Raw genomic sequence first — 16,157 nt, 5'->3', positions numbered from 1 at the left:
AATTTCTCGGGTTTAAACATGACATACAAAGAAGCAACTCAGTATTCTTCTCATTGAAACGATTATCCAACTCTTGAAGTTGATTATCAATAACAGTATAAAATAACTGAACACGATAATGATGCAAGTTTGTGATCACTTGAGCATTGCTCTTTGATTTCCCTTGAGCTGCATAGCATTCATCCATGTTTAGAACTTTAATAGAATGTTTCTCATAAAAAACTGTAATTTGTGTGAATAAAGAATCCCAACCATCCTCTCTCATTGCCTGCAATCGTTCCTTGCATACAGTAACCAAGTTCATAGCATTCACAATATCTTGATCTTTCTTTTGCAATGCTTTTGACAAATCATTTGTGATTCCCAACACATTTCTCATCCAACACATTTCTCATCAAGTGTAGACAGAAAATGAATTCATATGATCGCATATAATCCAATAAAACCCTTGCTTCTAGCTTTTGTTCAGAACTTGTTCCATCCATTCTGACAACCTCGAGTACAGCTATCACAGATTTGAACATTCTAGCCAAGCTAATTAACGTATCATAATGAGAGCTCCATCATGTATCACTAGTTCGCTTCACACTAGTTTCCTAATTCAAGCCTTGACCACTTGAAAACTCATTGTTTTCTAGTGCTTCTAATATGTCAACACCATGTTTTCTAGTGATTCTTGGCCACTGCTACCAAAGCTAATTGTAGTTGATGAGCAAAACAATGCACATAAAAGGCACATTTATTTTCATTCAAAATAAGTGTTTTCAAATCATTTAGCTCACCTCTCATATTACTTGCTCCGTCATATCCTTGACATCGTAGTCTTGAAATGCTTAATCCATGTCTACTTAAAAAATCATCAATAGCTTCCTTCAGTGTGATAGCATTGGTATTCGTAACATGCTCAATACCCACAAAATGCTCAATCACCTTTCCATCATCCACATATCGTAATACAATGGCCATTTGCTCCTTTGAGGGCATATCTCGAGATTCATCAACAAGAATGGCAAATAAAGAATCACCAAGTTCACTAGCAATTGTATTGACAATTTCAACTGAAATAGCACTTACAATGTCCTTCTGAATATCAGGTGATGTTAACTTCAAATTTTCAGGAGCATTTTTCAATGTGACAGCTTTTATATCTTCATTATAACCACATAACCATTCCAAAATTTCAATAAAGTTTCCTCGATTATTTGAATTTTCAGATTCATCATGCCCACGAAATGGAAGTCCTTGCTTCAAAAGAATTCTAATTAACAACACCGATTGATGCACTTAAGCGAATCCTATAGTCAATCCGATCTTGGCTTGTATGATTTGACAATATGGTTTCAATCTGTTGTTTTTGATTTAGTAACGCTTCACAGTTTGTCTGAGCCTTGTTATGGGTTCTGTTTGGCCCTCCAACATGACCATATACTATACTCTTCTTCTTCCAGTTCTTAAATCCGTCACACCTCCTTGTTTAAAAAGATAACAACATAGACAATATGCAGCATCGTTTTTTATGCTGTACTCTAACCAAGTAGGAAAATCATCAAACCACTCTTTAACAAATCTTCTTTTCTTTCTCCCAAATTCTCTGATAGGAAACTCGTGAGCTCTAGGTTGACAAGGACCTTTTTGTAGATAATATCTGCGTACTTCATCTTGAACATTAGGATGATAGCTTGAAATTGGAGGACGATTTCCAGGATCAGAAGGATATTTTTCATTAAATTCGGGACAAGGCTTCTCTGAATTACTATCATTCTTCTTTGTTTTTTTTTTGCAGGGGATGACTCCAATGAGATATTTATACCCGATGACTCCTCTGCACCAGAATTTTCTTTTCTTTTAAAGTATCTTAACATATTTGCATTGAATGAAGAATAGAAGAGTAGTGAGAACAAAAAGAAGCGACCTACAGCAGTACTCTTCACAAAAAAATTGATTGAGAATTGTTACGCAATGATATATATATATATATATATATACACATGTTATTGATCTAAAAGAATTTTTTTTAATCGTTTTCCTATTGAACTTGAAAATCTGTAAGTAATGTAAGTAATAAAGAAATAGGAATCCTTAATTGTATCCGGTTCTACTACTGATGTCAAGAAGATTTGGGGAAAATAAATATTATATAATATTATAAGAAAGTCAAACGTGGGACTGGTGGGAGCACGTTCCTCTCAAACAATCCCATCAGAGAAAAAAAAAACAAAAATAAAAGATGAGTACTTCACGTGCTCTCCATAATCATTCATCAAGTTGAGATAATAATATAAAAATATATAATAAAAATCTGATATTAATATAATGGGTCCGTGACCATCAGCCCCAATAATAGGCAATTTTAGCCCACTTACACCAGAAAGAAAATGTCACGCCCCTGATTTTTAACACAATTAAAAATCGATATATAACCCCATAATTATACATGCGTGAACGTTCAGCCATCAATACCAAATACCTGGAAAACTTTTTCCCTTTATACAACATACATATTGATGCCCTGAACCCACTATGTCAATATTGACCCGCCCACAGAGTCATATATTACATAAGCTTACGAATTAAATTGTCAACAACAAGATAAAACGTAAAAGCTCCTCAGAGTTTACTACATAGCGGAAGTCATAACAATGGCAAAGCCAAATCAAATTTGCTTCCTACCTGTTCTGTTGCCAACAAGCTACCTCGGCTTCAGCCCCGATTATCCTACTCTGCAGGATTAACCCCTACACCGTTGGAATGGTGCATCGGGTTGTCACACAACAAACCCGGTAAGCTTTTGCAAGCCCGTATGAGTAACTCAAAACAACTCGCACAAAACTACGGGATAAAAGCCCGCATGTTTCGATCGAGGAAACAACTCACACAAATCACGTTTAAATCAATAAACAAATCACGGGATAAACCCACACAAATCACATTTCAATCGAGAAACCAAATCACACTTTGATCCCTTAAAACACGATATAAAGGAGAACAACTCACACTTTAATTCCCATTCAAATCGAAATAAAAGAAAGCAACTCACACCTTGGTTTCTTTTAAAACGAAACATAGAAAACAACACACTCCTTGGTTTCTATCAAATATAACATAGAAAACAACTCACACCTTGAATTCTATCAATCGTACCAAATCGTACCATAGAAAGCAACTCACACCTTGATTTCTATCAAATATAACATAGAAAACAACTCACACCTTGAATTCTATCAATCGTACCAAATCGTACCATAGAAAGCAACTCACACATTGATTTCTATCAATCGTACCAAATCGTTAATAAGGAAAACAACTTGCACCTTGTCCCCTTAAAAACCGTTAATAAGGAAGCAACTCACACCTTGTTCCCTAAAAACACGTAATGTCATGAGTTATCAATAACCAATTCCCGTTACCCCATGAATTACCTATATGGAAGACAGACTAGAGCTCTAACTGAAACGTAACCACTCGTCCGGCCAAAGACGTGATTATTAGATATTCTGCCCAAGGTCATAGACCTTCGATCCTCGGGCCGCACTGTCCCTTGGAGCAAATCATTAAAGCAGTCGCACAGGACTCAAAAACATTACACAAATCTCAACGCTTCTGAAAACAATCGAAATCAACATTTCCATAATCATTGTTTTCCGAAAAGCCACAAAACAATAAAAAGCATCATTTCATGCATATTGTTTTCATACACAAATCTCAACACTTTTCCCAAAACTCAACGCTTTTCAAAACAAATCGAAATCAACATTTCCACAATCATTTGTTTTCCAAAAGCCACAACCCAAAACAATAAAACGCATCATTCATGCCTATTGTTTTCATAAATCCACAACCCACCAAAACATATATATTTCACGTAAATATATATATACGTAGTCATCCGCTCAGGAATGCCTACTAATACCAACTATAGTTTACAGTTACTAAATAACGCTTAAAACGATAAAGGTATTCCGTTCGTAAATGAACCTTGTGAGATTACTCACCTCGAAACTCCCGCTGCGTCTTCAACCAAGAACAAAGCAGCCAATCCCCAAAACAACCGTCCAAAATACTTTGTCAAGTACCTAAGGAAGCACAGCTCTGATTCAGTCAACGAATCACAAGGAATAACGTTCGAAACCCTAAATCGAACCAAAATTCCCAAAGTGGCGCCAATCGAGGCAAAACCACAGACAGTGGCGCACCGCCGCCGGCCAAAACTCAATATTTCAAAAAACTCCCAACATCAAAGTTCTTCATCTAAGCATGCTTGTGAAATCTCATAACTAGCTCGAAGTCAGAAAACAACCATAAGGGATCGAACACTACCTCACAAGCCGTGAACAGTAATCCAATATGAGTTGAACCGATTTCCACGTAAATCGATCGAAACAAACACCATAGATCGATCAAGGAGGCTGCTCTGAGCTCCCCAAGCCTGGCCCGAAGCCTTGCCGTCGCCGGAGCTGCGTTTTCCGGTCGGGTCGGAAAACCTACGTCTGCACCTCCTCCGCCGTGAATCGTCGCTAGAGGCTGCCACAGAGACGACCGCACAAGGGAGGCGAACCGTTCTGTGCAGATTTCAAGGCCGGAGGTCGCCGGAGAATGGAGTTCCGACCGGGTCGGAATACCGGGTTCGGGTCGGGTCAGTCGAAAAACCCAGATACCGAAGGTATCAGTCGAGAGAGAAAAACTGAGGGTTTCAGGAAGAGGAAACCAAATGAAAATAGTACGTTTCTCTTTCGGGAAACTTCTATTTATACTAAAACGGAAACTTCTTCCGCTGGTCATAACTTTCTCATTTGAACTCCGATTTCCGCGTTCCGCATGTCCACGAACTTGTATCGACGCGCTCTACAACTTTCGTGAAGGAAGTTTCCGGAGAATCTCAACGTATCAAAAGTCAACCTTTTCAACCCCCCTAAAGTCATCATTTTCAAATAAAAATTCGTCCGAAACACTTCCGCTCCGTCCACGAGCCACGAAACCTTCCAACAACCACTAATTAAATTCCGGAAAATCCTCGGAAAATAAATACGAATTTCCGGGGCATCACAGAAAAAGTTGTTCCCACTAACCCAAACGTGCATGAAAAAGACCATTTTACCTACTAACCCACCAAACCCATTAAGGCGGTTCCGTTTCCACCATTTTTCAGTTTCAAAAAAACTTCCTTTGATCATTTTGCTCTCGCTCTCGCTCTCGATTCTGGGTTGAGACTCTTGGTCTCCGAATCTCGCTCTCGATTCTCAGTTGCTCCACCAACTCTGCTATCTAGACCAACTCAGGCGGCGATTCAACATTCTCCGGCGTCGGTATTGTAGAAAGTGAGTGAAAATCTCTTTTCCGTTTCAGATTCTTTACCTTTCTGTGAGATTGAACTTGTTCATAGCCTAGGTTTGGTTAATCGAGTGGGTAAATGAGAAGAATAGGATTTTCATGTTTCAAAATATGAAAAATCTAGGGTTTCAGTTTCAAATCTGTTACAAATTCATGTTTTATGTTAACCGGGGAACAAAAATTGCAAAATATGAAAATGGACATGTATTGTGAGATAATTGCAGGTTAATAGACCCTTACTGCCCCAATAGGTGTCTATTGGGGGTCATTAAGCACAGATGTGTATAGCGGGACAATAGACGTCTACTGCCCCAAAATAGAAGCTTCTATTGGGGCAGTAGACGTCTATTGGTCCACAACAGAATCCTCTACTGGGGGACAATACATGTCTATTGCACCAATAGAAGCTTCTGTTTTGGGATAAAAGACGTCTACTGGGGCAATAGAAGTCTATTGGCCCCCAGTAGAGGCTTCTGTTGTGGGCCAATAGACGTCTACTGCCTCAATAGAAGCTTCTGTTTTGGGGCAATAGATGTCTATTGGGGCAATAGACGTCTATTGGCCCACAACAGCAGCCTTTATTGGGGGCCAATAGACGTCTATTAGCCCCCAATAGAGGCTTCTGTTGTGGGCCAATAGACGTCTACTGCCCCAATAAAAGCTTTTGTTTTGGGGCAATAGATGTCTATTGGGGCAGTAGACGTCTATTCTATTGCCCCAAAACATAAGCTTTTATTGGGGCAGTAGACGTCTATTGGCCCACAACAGAAGCCTCTATTGGGGGCCAATAGAGGTCTATTGCCCCAATAGAAGCTTCTGTTTTGGGGCAATAGATGTCTATTGGGGCAGTAGACGTCTATTCTATTGCCCCAAAACAGAAGCTTTTATTGGGGCAGTAGACGTCTATTGGCCCACAACAGAAGCCTCTATTGGGGGCCAATAGAGGTCTATTGCCCCAATAGAAGCTTCTGTTTGGGGATCATATATGTCTATTGGGGGCCAATACATGTCTATTGGCCCCCAATAAAGGCTTTTGATTTGGGATAATAGATGTTTAATAGGGTTCAGTAGTTGAACTGTGGATGTGCTATAATGAATTTTTCTTTTTTCCTTTATGAGCAGAATGGCAAGAACCAAACGACCACAAGCCAGCTGCATCTCTAAAGAAAATAAGGACGAAACACAAAGCTCACAAGAAAAACACTTCGGCAAAGGATGGCAGAGATAAAGTCTAGGAAGTCGTCATGAAGAAAAGAAGAAACTTCTAGTAGTGACGAAGAAGTAGAAGAAGAAGGAGAAGAAACAGAGGAAGAAGAAGAAGAAGAAGTAGAAGAAGAAGTACAAGTAGAAGAAGAAGGAGAAGAAACAGAGGAAGAAGAAGAAGAAGTAGAAGAAAAAGAAGAGGATGACGACAGAGAAACAACACAAAGGTTTTATGTGCAGACAAGAAGTCAAATGAGCAAAAAAGACAAGAGTCTAATGACGACAAGGACGAACAACCAACGAAAAAGAAGATTATACGGGAAAAGTCAAGGACAAAAGAGAAAAAGCCAAAGAAAGGGGGAAGGAAGAAGAAACAAGATACAAAAGAAAAGGCAAAGATCGAGTGCAGGCAACAGAAAATCACGCTAAGTGCTTTCTGGAGATTGATTGACACATACAGAGACAAAATTCCAAAAGAGGCTTGGGATATTTTGAGTACTACTGTATTTTGGGGGATGATCCAACCATTCTTCGAGAAGAAGCTCACCGAAACTCAGCTACACAAACATGAGGCCGACTTGGAGATTATACTGAAGTACTTTGATGTTAAAAAAGCCAAGTTTGTGTTTGGGGAAACAGAAATGGAAATAACATTGGAAGACATAAATGAATTGTTTGACCTGCCAACAACTGGTATTGAATGGGATCTGAGCAAGAAGGTGCTCAAGGAGGAACGGAAGGCATCTTCGATATTTGACGTCAATATGAGGAAAGAAACAGTAATCAAACCTGAACTAGAAGAGGCACTCACCAAGGAGCTCAAGAAGAAGAAAAAGGCTAATCCCAAGATAATTGCGGCACTGCTTACCATGTAGCTCTTCAATGCATTCCTCTTCAGCAGGACATCTACAACCTTAACATGGGACCTCATCAACGCTTGTGAAGACCTAGACAACATAAACAGCTTCAATTGGGCAAAGATGGTACTCGATTTTCTGATGGATGGGCTTCAGAGGTACCGAACAGATCATCCGACAACTCTTTCTGGCTGCCTCAATAATACAAAATTTTCTGGTGTGTTGGGGGGAATAGACATCTATTGGGCCCCAATGCAAGGTTTAAAATGTCTCTATTGGGAGGGAATAGATGTCTATTGCCCCCCAATACAGGTTTAAAATAGATATAATTGTGTCGACACTTCTCGAAGCAGCTAATTCGGCAGAAATGGCAGAACCAGAGCAGAATGAAACTGCCGCAAAGATAGAAGACATCAAAGAGAAGAAAGCTGGAAAAGAAATAGCAGTACCATCGGTCCCAATACAGAAGGAAAGGGTTGCCATGCATTCTATCGAGAGGAACGTGAAACAAAACAAGAGAAAGGCAACAACTAAGGACAAGGATGAGGATTTTGAGTATGACACTCCGGAGATCTTGAAAACTTACGGAAAGAAAAGAAAGACTGCTCCACAAGAACAGCCAAAGCAGAGAAAGAAAGCCGAACAGAAGCTGGCAACAAACCTGCAGAAACGGAAACAAGTGCAGCAGCCAATCCAAAATAAAGATGTGAATTGCGAGAAGTACACATGGAAAACCTTAGAGCCTGAAGTCGCAAGACACTACCAGCAATTCTTTGAGATGGTCGATGACAATTCGTGAGTGCATAGCATAACTATTAAAATTTGAATATTAATGGGTTATAGACTCGTAATAACTACACTTTTTTGTTTGTTTGTGCAGATATACCTACTGGACAAGTACAAATGGCATAATAGGGGTAACAAGGAGAGACATGAAGATTATCATCCAAGAGGAAGATGTGGATATTAGTGTAAGTTTTAAATTTTTGTTTGTTTTGGCCCCCAATAGTCATCTATTGCCCCCCAATAAGCACATATTGGCCCCCAATATGTGCCTATTGGGGGGCAATATAGGTGCTGAACTTCACATATATAATACTAACAAATTGAATGATTGCAAGTGATCAAGGGTTACACTGAAATATTGCAGAATGAACTGAAAGAAAAGAAGACTCAGATTGGATTGCTGCACATTGAAGCGGCGGTAAGTAATGAAACAAAAATAGCAGCGTGCCGCTGCACCGCGGCACGAAAACAAATTTTAAATTAACAATTGAATGATTTAATATGTGTCTGTTTCCTGTACAGTACTACGTTGTTCAACATGAAAAGAAACTGGCAGACTTCAAGAAAGGAGGAAATAGCCTTTTGGGAGATGACTTTAAAGGCCACGAGATTGAAATAGAGTTATTTCTAATTGAACAACTGTGGAGTAACTTCAGCTACCCCAAGGTGCTTATCCCGATCCACCATTGCTACAGCCAGCACTACACACAGCTTATCATCGACAATGAGAAAAAACGCTTTGTTCACATGAACTCTATGCTGCCTCCAAAGAAGGAATGGACAAAAGATAATCACCACTACACCAATGCAAACTGGGTGGTAAGTAATAATATCAAACAATGTGTTTATTTTTCAAAATGGTCAAATTTAGAAAGTCTATTTATGCTTTATAAATCTGTATCAAACAGGTAAAGCACATAAGGAGGTTCATCCGCGATGTGAACATGACAGCCAGAAAATTTGACGCTGACAGCCAGGATCAAGAGAACACAAGAGAAAAGTGTAAAGGTGAGGACGCTTAAGGAGAATTTATCACCGAGGTTGAAGAAATGACAGAAAGAGAGAAAGAGGTCAAAAGGTGGATCTTGGATAATCATATCGGCAAACAGGACTACGAGCTTGTAGAAGACTTCAACTGCTCTCAGCAAAAAACCTCATCGTAAGTGCCTCAAAATCCTTTAATATTTGTTTATGATGTGAAAAATAACAATTTAATTGATACATTTGTGCCAAGTTTTCAGTCTATTGGTTCCTAATAGGGGTCTATTGGGGGGCAATAAGCACTTTTCATGAGGTCTATTGCTAACTTTAATTCATGCTTTACAGGGGGGACTGTGGGACTTTTATGCTCCATGTTAATGTCTAAAAGTTCGGCGGTAGCTGAACCTTTGTTAACGCTGATCCGGTGGGCGGATCGATACTTGTGGTGCTCTCAAAGCCTCCGCTACCTGTCAAGTAAAATACAAAGGGCGTCAGAGGGAGACCGCGCTGGGCGGTCTTCAACTCTCCGATGCCTAAGTTAGTCAATGTATTTATGTTGACAAAGTAACAGTAGGTAAGTATTGAATGCGTAATTAATGAGGAGAGAGGAGAGAACCATTTATAGGTGAGGAGGAGGCTGACCTCCTCCTTGTTTTCGATGTGGGACTAATGTGCTTCAGTTCCCAGCTTCAGAAGCTTCTGATGCTATCTTGGCGCGGCGCGTCGGCGGTGATCTGGAGGTGATCCGACGCTGAGGTGGTAGCCCGCCTGGCGGTGTGTTTGCATGTCATTCCTTTGGTTGGAATTAGTACCTTTGGCGGTACAATGAGCGTGGCACATTATAGCTAATTATGCTTGCAAATGTACATGTATGTACAAGTCCCCCAAGTCCCCAGTCAAGGAGGGCAATCTTGGTTGGGGAGTTGCTCGGCGGTTTGAAGCGTTTTCTTCCGCTAGACTTGCAAGAGCATAATTAGCGTCAGTGCGTTGTCAACCATGGATTTAGTGAGCAAACACTTTATACCCTTTCGGGTGGGCCCCTGCTAGGCCCCCCAGGGAGTCCCCCACTCCCTGGCTAAGATAGACCTCCGGATGGTCGACAAATTGTTTGTTGAGGGGGAGCTGCACGGAGCAGAGGGTGTTGGGTAGCGAACCCAATCTTAGTAGCCGAGTGACGGGGGTCAACATGCCTGATCAGAGCCGTCGTAGACTGTTGATAAGTCCCCGTGTCCCGTAGGGACGGTCTAACCGTAACGCCGCGTGGCGGTCATTGTTAGAGTGAGGCGTGGCTTGCAAGTTGAGCGATATTGCGCTGAACAAAGCACGCAGCTTGCAAGTTGAAAAGGGGGTTCCGCTAGAGGTGTGTAGCAGAAGACGCCCCGCTTGCAAGATGGCAAGGGAGAAGTTCTGCTGGCGGGGTTTCGCCTAGCGGAGACTTCGTCACTTGGAGGATGACAAGGGAGAAGTTCCACTGGCGGGGTTTCGCTCAGCGGAGACTTCGTCACTTGGAAGATGACAAGGGAGAAGTTCCGCTGGCGGGGTTTCGCTCAGCGGAGACTTCGTCACTTGGAGGATGACAAGGGAGAAGTTCCGCTGGCGGGGTTTCGCTCAGCGGAGACTTCAGACGGTTGGTGAAGTCATCCAAGTGGTTACTTCCACCAGACGCTTCGTCTGGTGGTGGTTGACACGTGTCCAACCCGCAGAGGGTTAGCGTGCGGAGGCTTGTCTCCTAAGCCTGGCCGTCTTCTCACCATAAATGATAGTAATTATGGATTTCGTAACCGAGGCGACGCCTCGGTTAATCCGGAGAGTAAGTGGAGGTCTGCGACACGTGTACGGCTGTCGTGTGATGTCGTTTTTGAGCGGACGGCTTAGAACGCGTTGATGTTGACATAAAAAGGGGGGAACTCTGTCGAGATTTGACACTTTGTGAAAACTTCAAACCTGAGTCGTCGTCTTCAAGCTCTGTGTTCGTCCGATACCGAAGAAAGAGGTTGCCGGAGTTTGGAGGTATCGCCCCCGGAGAGTCGAAGATTTTCCCCACTGAAGGCTACTGCCCACCATCACACCGGAGCTTTCTCCACCAAGGTTGGTATTTGGATTCTTGCTCCTGTTTTATTGGATCTGTTGGTTGCTGGGTTTATTTTTGATTATGTTTTTGGGGTGCCTTCTGGTCTTCTTTGGTGTGCTCTGAGGTGTGAAGTGAGATTTGGGGGGGGGGGGGGGGGTGGGTTATGGTGGTTGGCAGAGAGTTGGCGCTTAGGGATTTGCTAGATGGTCGAATCTGGGTTGAGTGTGTTTGTTCTTATTTTGGCATTTTCTGGGTAAATTGTTCTTGATGTTCTAGGCTATAACTGATGTAAGAATAGGCTAGATCTGTGTTTGTGCTAACTGGTGTGGGTTTTAGGGTTTGGGATGGCTAACGTCATAGAGATTTCGAGCAGTGAGGATTCCGGGTCTGACGTGTCGTTCAGCGCGGCGGATAGGATATTTATTGACTCGTTGCATCCGTCTGCCCATGCAGGAACCTCACTGCCAGAACCGCTAGAGGTTGAGCCGCTACAGACCATACCTTGGGAAGTAGCTATGGGTCGTGGTCCACGTCCAGAGAGCTCTAGGGCGGGTGAGGCCGCTGCTGCCAAAGTTAGGCGCGACGAGCGTTTGGCGAGCAATAGCGCTGCCAGCGGCTCCGCTGGGGAAGAAGAAACAGCGGGGGAGAATGCTGAGTCAGCGTGGTTCCTCCAGGATGGCACCGCCGTTGACGAGGCAGGAGGGCGGATGAATGCCGCCGCCGTCACTCGAATGAAGAAGACGTTCCGGTTGCCGGGCTCGGTGAAGCTGCGCCCGCCGACGGTGGATGAGAAGGCGTCGATTCTCCCAGAGGGATTTGCGGCCGTGCATGAGGCGATATTCCGCCAAGGAGTGACACTCCCGCTGGTGCCAAATCTCCAAATCCTGGTGTGCGAGTTTGGCCTTGCCTTCGGTCAGATTTTCCCCAACATGTGGCGGTTGATGCTGGCGATGAACTCACTGTGGCGGTTATCCGGATGTGAAGGGCCTACTGTGGCGGAGGTGCTTCACTTCTACGAGCTGGTCTACGTGAAGCGCCAGGGTTGCATGGGGCAAGTGAACTTGAGCCGCCGCCAGGGAGCGCCCAAGCTGATCGAGAATCTAAGGGATTCAATGTCCTACTGGCGGGGGACCTTCTGCGTCGCCACAGAGGGGTGGGAGTATCAGGCTGTGGCGAACGAGGAAGGGCCGACGTTTAGGATTAAGTCGGAGTTCCAACCTATCCGAGGTTGGTAACCAGTTTCCGCTGAACGTAGCTGGCGGGTTCTTGTATTTTGCAGACGTACTTTTACTAATCGACTTGTGTTTGTGTAGCGGGACTGCGGTACAACCTAACGCGCAAGGAGGAGTGTCGCGTGGCGCGGATCAGAGGTTGTTGGCGGAACCGCAACTTGCTGGACTTCCGACTTCTGACTGGTTGGGAGTTGTTAGTCGAGCAGAAACTAACTCGCTTCGTTGGTAAGAAATTTCCACCATACTGCTCTTTTTTTTTTTTTTTTGTAATAAGTAGCCCAGACTGACTGGTTTATTTTTTATTTTTTAGAAACTCCGCCAGGCAATAAAGCCAGCCGCGACGCTTTCGAAAAAGCGATGGATCGTGCGGAGGTTGACAACTTCCTGGAGACGATGTACGCCGAGGGTCTGGCGGCCCAGAAGACCCTGGTGAACCCCGAGACCCTGGCGGTAAGCCAGTCCGAGGTTCCTGTGGTGCTGCCAATGCCGCACCACTCCCATCTGGGTGGCGACGGCCTGCCCGTCATTCAAGCTGGGGTTCCCGTGGCAGGCGGCAAAAAGGGGGCCGCAACAGCGGCTTCTCAGAAGGAGAGGGTACCCGCCAACAGGCGTGGCCCTCAAAAGGAGAGGGTGGTGCAGCCGGCGGAGACAGTCATTGCGCTCAGGGAGGAGCCGCCGGCGAGGGTGACGAGGGCCACTGGCGGGAACACAAGGGTGCTTGAGAGGAAGCGCCGGCATATAGACTCCCCCGACGAGGAAGAGGGGGAGGATGTGGAGACTATCGGGGGCCGGCAGCAGAAGAAGGCCCGTCAAGCCCCGTCGAAAGCTGCTGTGGTGGAAGGGGAGGCACCCGCCGCCAGTGACTTGGACTCCTTCGCCGCCTACACGGAGTTTATGACAGATGGTGAGAGGGAGTTCCTCTTCCATCTGTGCGAAAGGCTAGGGTTTGGCGGCCTAGCTGGGATCTTGCGCCCGACAGCGATTGACCGATCCCCCTACAGCTCGGCGTTTGGTCAGATATCAGCTGGGCTGCACGACATGCTTGAGGCGGTGAAGAAGCAGCCTCTGGTCGAAGGGGAGCTCAGGGAAGAGATTCAAAGCCTCCAGAGGGAGCTGGCGGAGGCGAGGGAGAAGCTGGCGGAGACAGAAAGGCGGCTGGCCAAGGCGGAATGTGACTTCGCCGACGCCCGCGGTAAGCTCACCGTGGCCATCGAGCGGGACTTGGAGAGGAATGACCGCGTCTCCAAGTTGGAGGAGGACATCGCCCTGCTGCAGGAGCGGATAGCCGCTAAGGACAAGAAACTCATTATCGTGCAGCGGGAGTCCGCCGCCAAGGTGACGGAGCTGAAGCGGCTGGAAGGCCAGGTTGCCCGCCTGAGGGCTGAAGGGGATACAGACGCGGCCGCCGCTGTTGAAGCATTTAAGCAGTCAGCGGAGTATGCGAAGGCGATGACAGAGTCAGCGAAGGCTGGGGCCCTAGGGAACATAGACATGCTGAAGCGGAAGAGCGCCATCGACTTCGCCAAAGCGTCACAGCCCGATGCGCTGCCGGCCAAGAGTGCCCCGCCGGAGAAAGATGTCGTGCCTGCCCCAGCGGGAGGCGCCCGCTCAGGCAGTGGAGAAAGTGGTGTACATCCGACGGAAGGGTCCCAGCAGACTCCCAATCCCACCCCGTCGGAGGTGTCGCGTACTGGATTCCTGGCGGCGCACACCCGGGCGGACGGCACTATAGAGACCCCAAGTCCGACAGCCCGAGGGTCCGATCAAACGAGTCGAGCGATCGTGCCGCCGCATGCTGAGGCAGAAGATGCCGAGGGCAACCTCTGAAGCCAGCTGGAACCGCATTATATTCTCTTTTTTTTGTAGCCGCTGAGGCATAACAACTTGTGATGAATGCTTTGAAATGAAATGAAGTTTTGAATTCGTGTTTGCTATGATGTGTTTGTATCGTTAGTACCTTGACTTATATTTTTCTCTTGTCAATCAATGAAACATTAAAGGAATTAAGATTGGTCCAAGTGCACCACGTAGCGGACGAGGTCCGCTGACGATTGCTGGCGTTGCCAGTTACCCTCAGTGCTAGACTTGGTAACAATGGTTTGAATAATTCCTCGTTTCATTGATAGCTGATTGATCAGCGTGTACAAAAGTGGGGTAGTACCCGTTGGGTAGCTTCCCTTAGCTAAATATTGAACAAAAATTTAGCTAAGTCAAGATGCTCCTGGGTAGCGGATGACTATTTGTAGTAATACCGAAGGTGTTCGGTATTCCAAGGGTGGGTCGTCGTGACGCCATCCTTGTCCATTAAGTAGAAGGTGCCTGGGCTAACGACTTCCACAATTTTGTATGGGCCCTCCCAAGTTGGGCGGAGTTTTGTTGGTGGCGGAATGACTTCCTTCATTACCTAGTCTCCCAATTGGAGGTTCCGAGCTCTGACTCTGGCGTTGTAGAAACGCGATACCAGCCGTTTGTTTTGCAAGTTGTGCAAATGGGCCTTGTGTCTTTTTTCTTCTAGGAGGTCCCTGTCCAGGCTGACGCCGTCGCTGTTGGTGTCTGGGCAGTAGCCTTCGACCCTAGCGGTAGGCTGAGTTACTTCAACAGGTAGGACCGCCTCTGTGCCGAACATCATACAAAAAGGAGTTTCGCCGGTGGCGGTAGTTGGAGTTGTCCGGATGGCCCATAGGACCTCTGGAAGCCTCTCCGCCCATAAACCCTTGGCGTCGTCGAGTTTCTTTTTTAGCAGCTTCTTGATTATCTTGTTTGCTGCTTCGACCTGGCCGTTGGTTTGGGGGTGGGCGACAGATGCAAAACTCAACTTGGTGCCCAAGTTGGCGGTAAATGAGATGAGTTCCTTATTGTTGAACTGCGTGCCGTTGTCTGTAATGATTGTATGTGGGACACCATAGCGGCAGTAGATGTTCTTCCAGAGGAAGTGAATTACCTTGGCGGTAGTTATTGCCGTCAGTGGCTCCTCCTCTATCCACTTGCTGTTGTAATCGATGGCAACAATAATGTACTTGAACTGGCCCTTGGCGGTTTGGAATTTTCCCATCAAATTGAGGCCCCACGTGGAGTGAATCCATGGGCCGATGATGATGGACAGCGGTTCTGCCGGTGCATGTGGGAGATCTGCAAATTGTTGGCATTTGTGGCAAGACCTCGAAATCCGCCGGGCGTCATCACCAAGTGTGGGCCAGAAGTAGCCCTGTCACATTGTGCGGTTGGCCAAGGATCTGGCGCCTGAGTGGTTTCCACATTCTCCGCCATGGATTTCCGCTAGGACGACCTTTCCCTCCTCTGGGGTTAGACAGCGGAGGTTGGGATGGGTGAATCCCTGGCGGTAAAGCTTGCCATTCTGGATGTTGTAGCGGGTTGCTCTCCGCTTGAGCTGTCTCGCCTGGACCTTATCTTCTGGCAATGTGCCGCTGCGCTTGTATGCAATGATCTCGTCCATCCAGCTGGGACTGACCTTAATGCTGAAGATCTCCGCCAGGGTCTTTGTGATACTCGGCCTGTCAAGGCACTCCACTCTTGTGTCCGCTGGACTTTGATGTGGTTGGGCGGTTGCCAGTCTCGCCAGTGAATCAGCTTTGGCGTTCTTTTCCCTGGGGATTTGTGTGATGGTGTGAAATTTGAACTTTTTGAGCAACGTTTTGACGTACCCCAAATATGCCGCTAACTGTTGGTCCTTGGCCTGGA

The 16,157-nt window shown here is 45.5% G+C and overlaps 1 protein-coding gene across 1 annotated transcript; it reads right to left on the bottom strand.

Moving 5' to 3' along the window:
- Window positions 1-666: 666 nt before the first annotated feature.
- On the bottom strand, window positions 667-5,378 carry LOC133730642 (uncharacterized). The gene is made up of 2 exons (XM_062158194.1): window positions 5,353-5,378; window positions 667-1,258 (listed from the first exon to the last, which is right to left on the bottom strand). The coding sequence occupies exons 1-2, from the start codon at window positions 5,376-5,378 to the stop codon at window positions 667-669; spliced, it is 618 nt and encodes a 205-aa protein (XP_062014178.1).
- Window positions 5,379-16,157: the final 10,779 nt, after the last annotated feature.

The sequence above is a fragment of the Rosa rugosa genome, chromosome 2, assembly GCF_958449725.1.
Source record: "Rosa rugosa chromosome 2, drRosRugo1.1, whole genome shotgun sequence".
NCBI lineage: Eukaryota > Viridiplantae > Streptophyta > Magnoliopsida > Rosales > Rosaceae > Rosa > Rosa rugosa.
The sequence above is the reverse complement of the archived record's forward strand: the minus strand, read 5'-3'. Positions and strand labels throughout refer to the sequence as shown.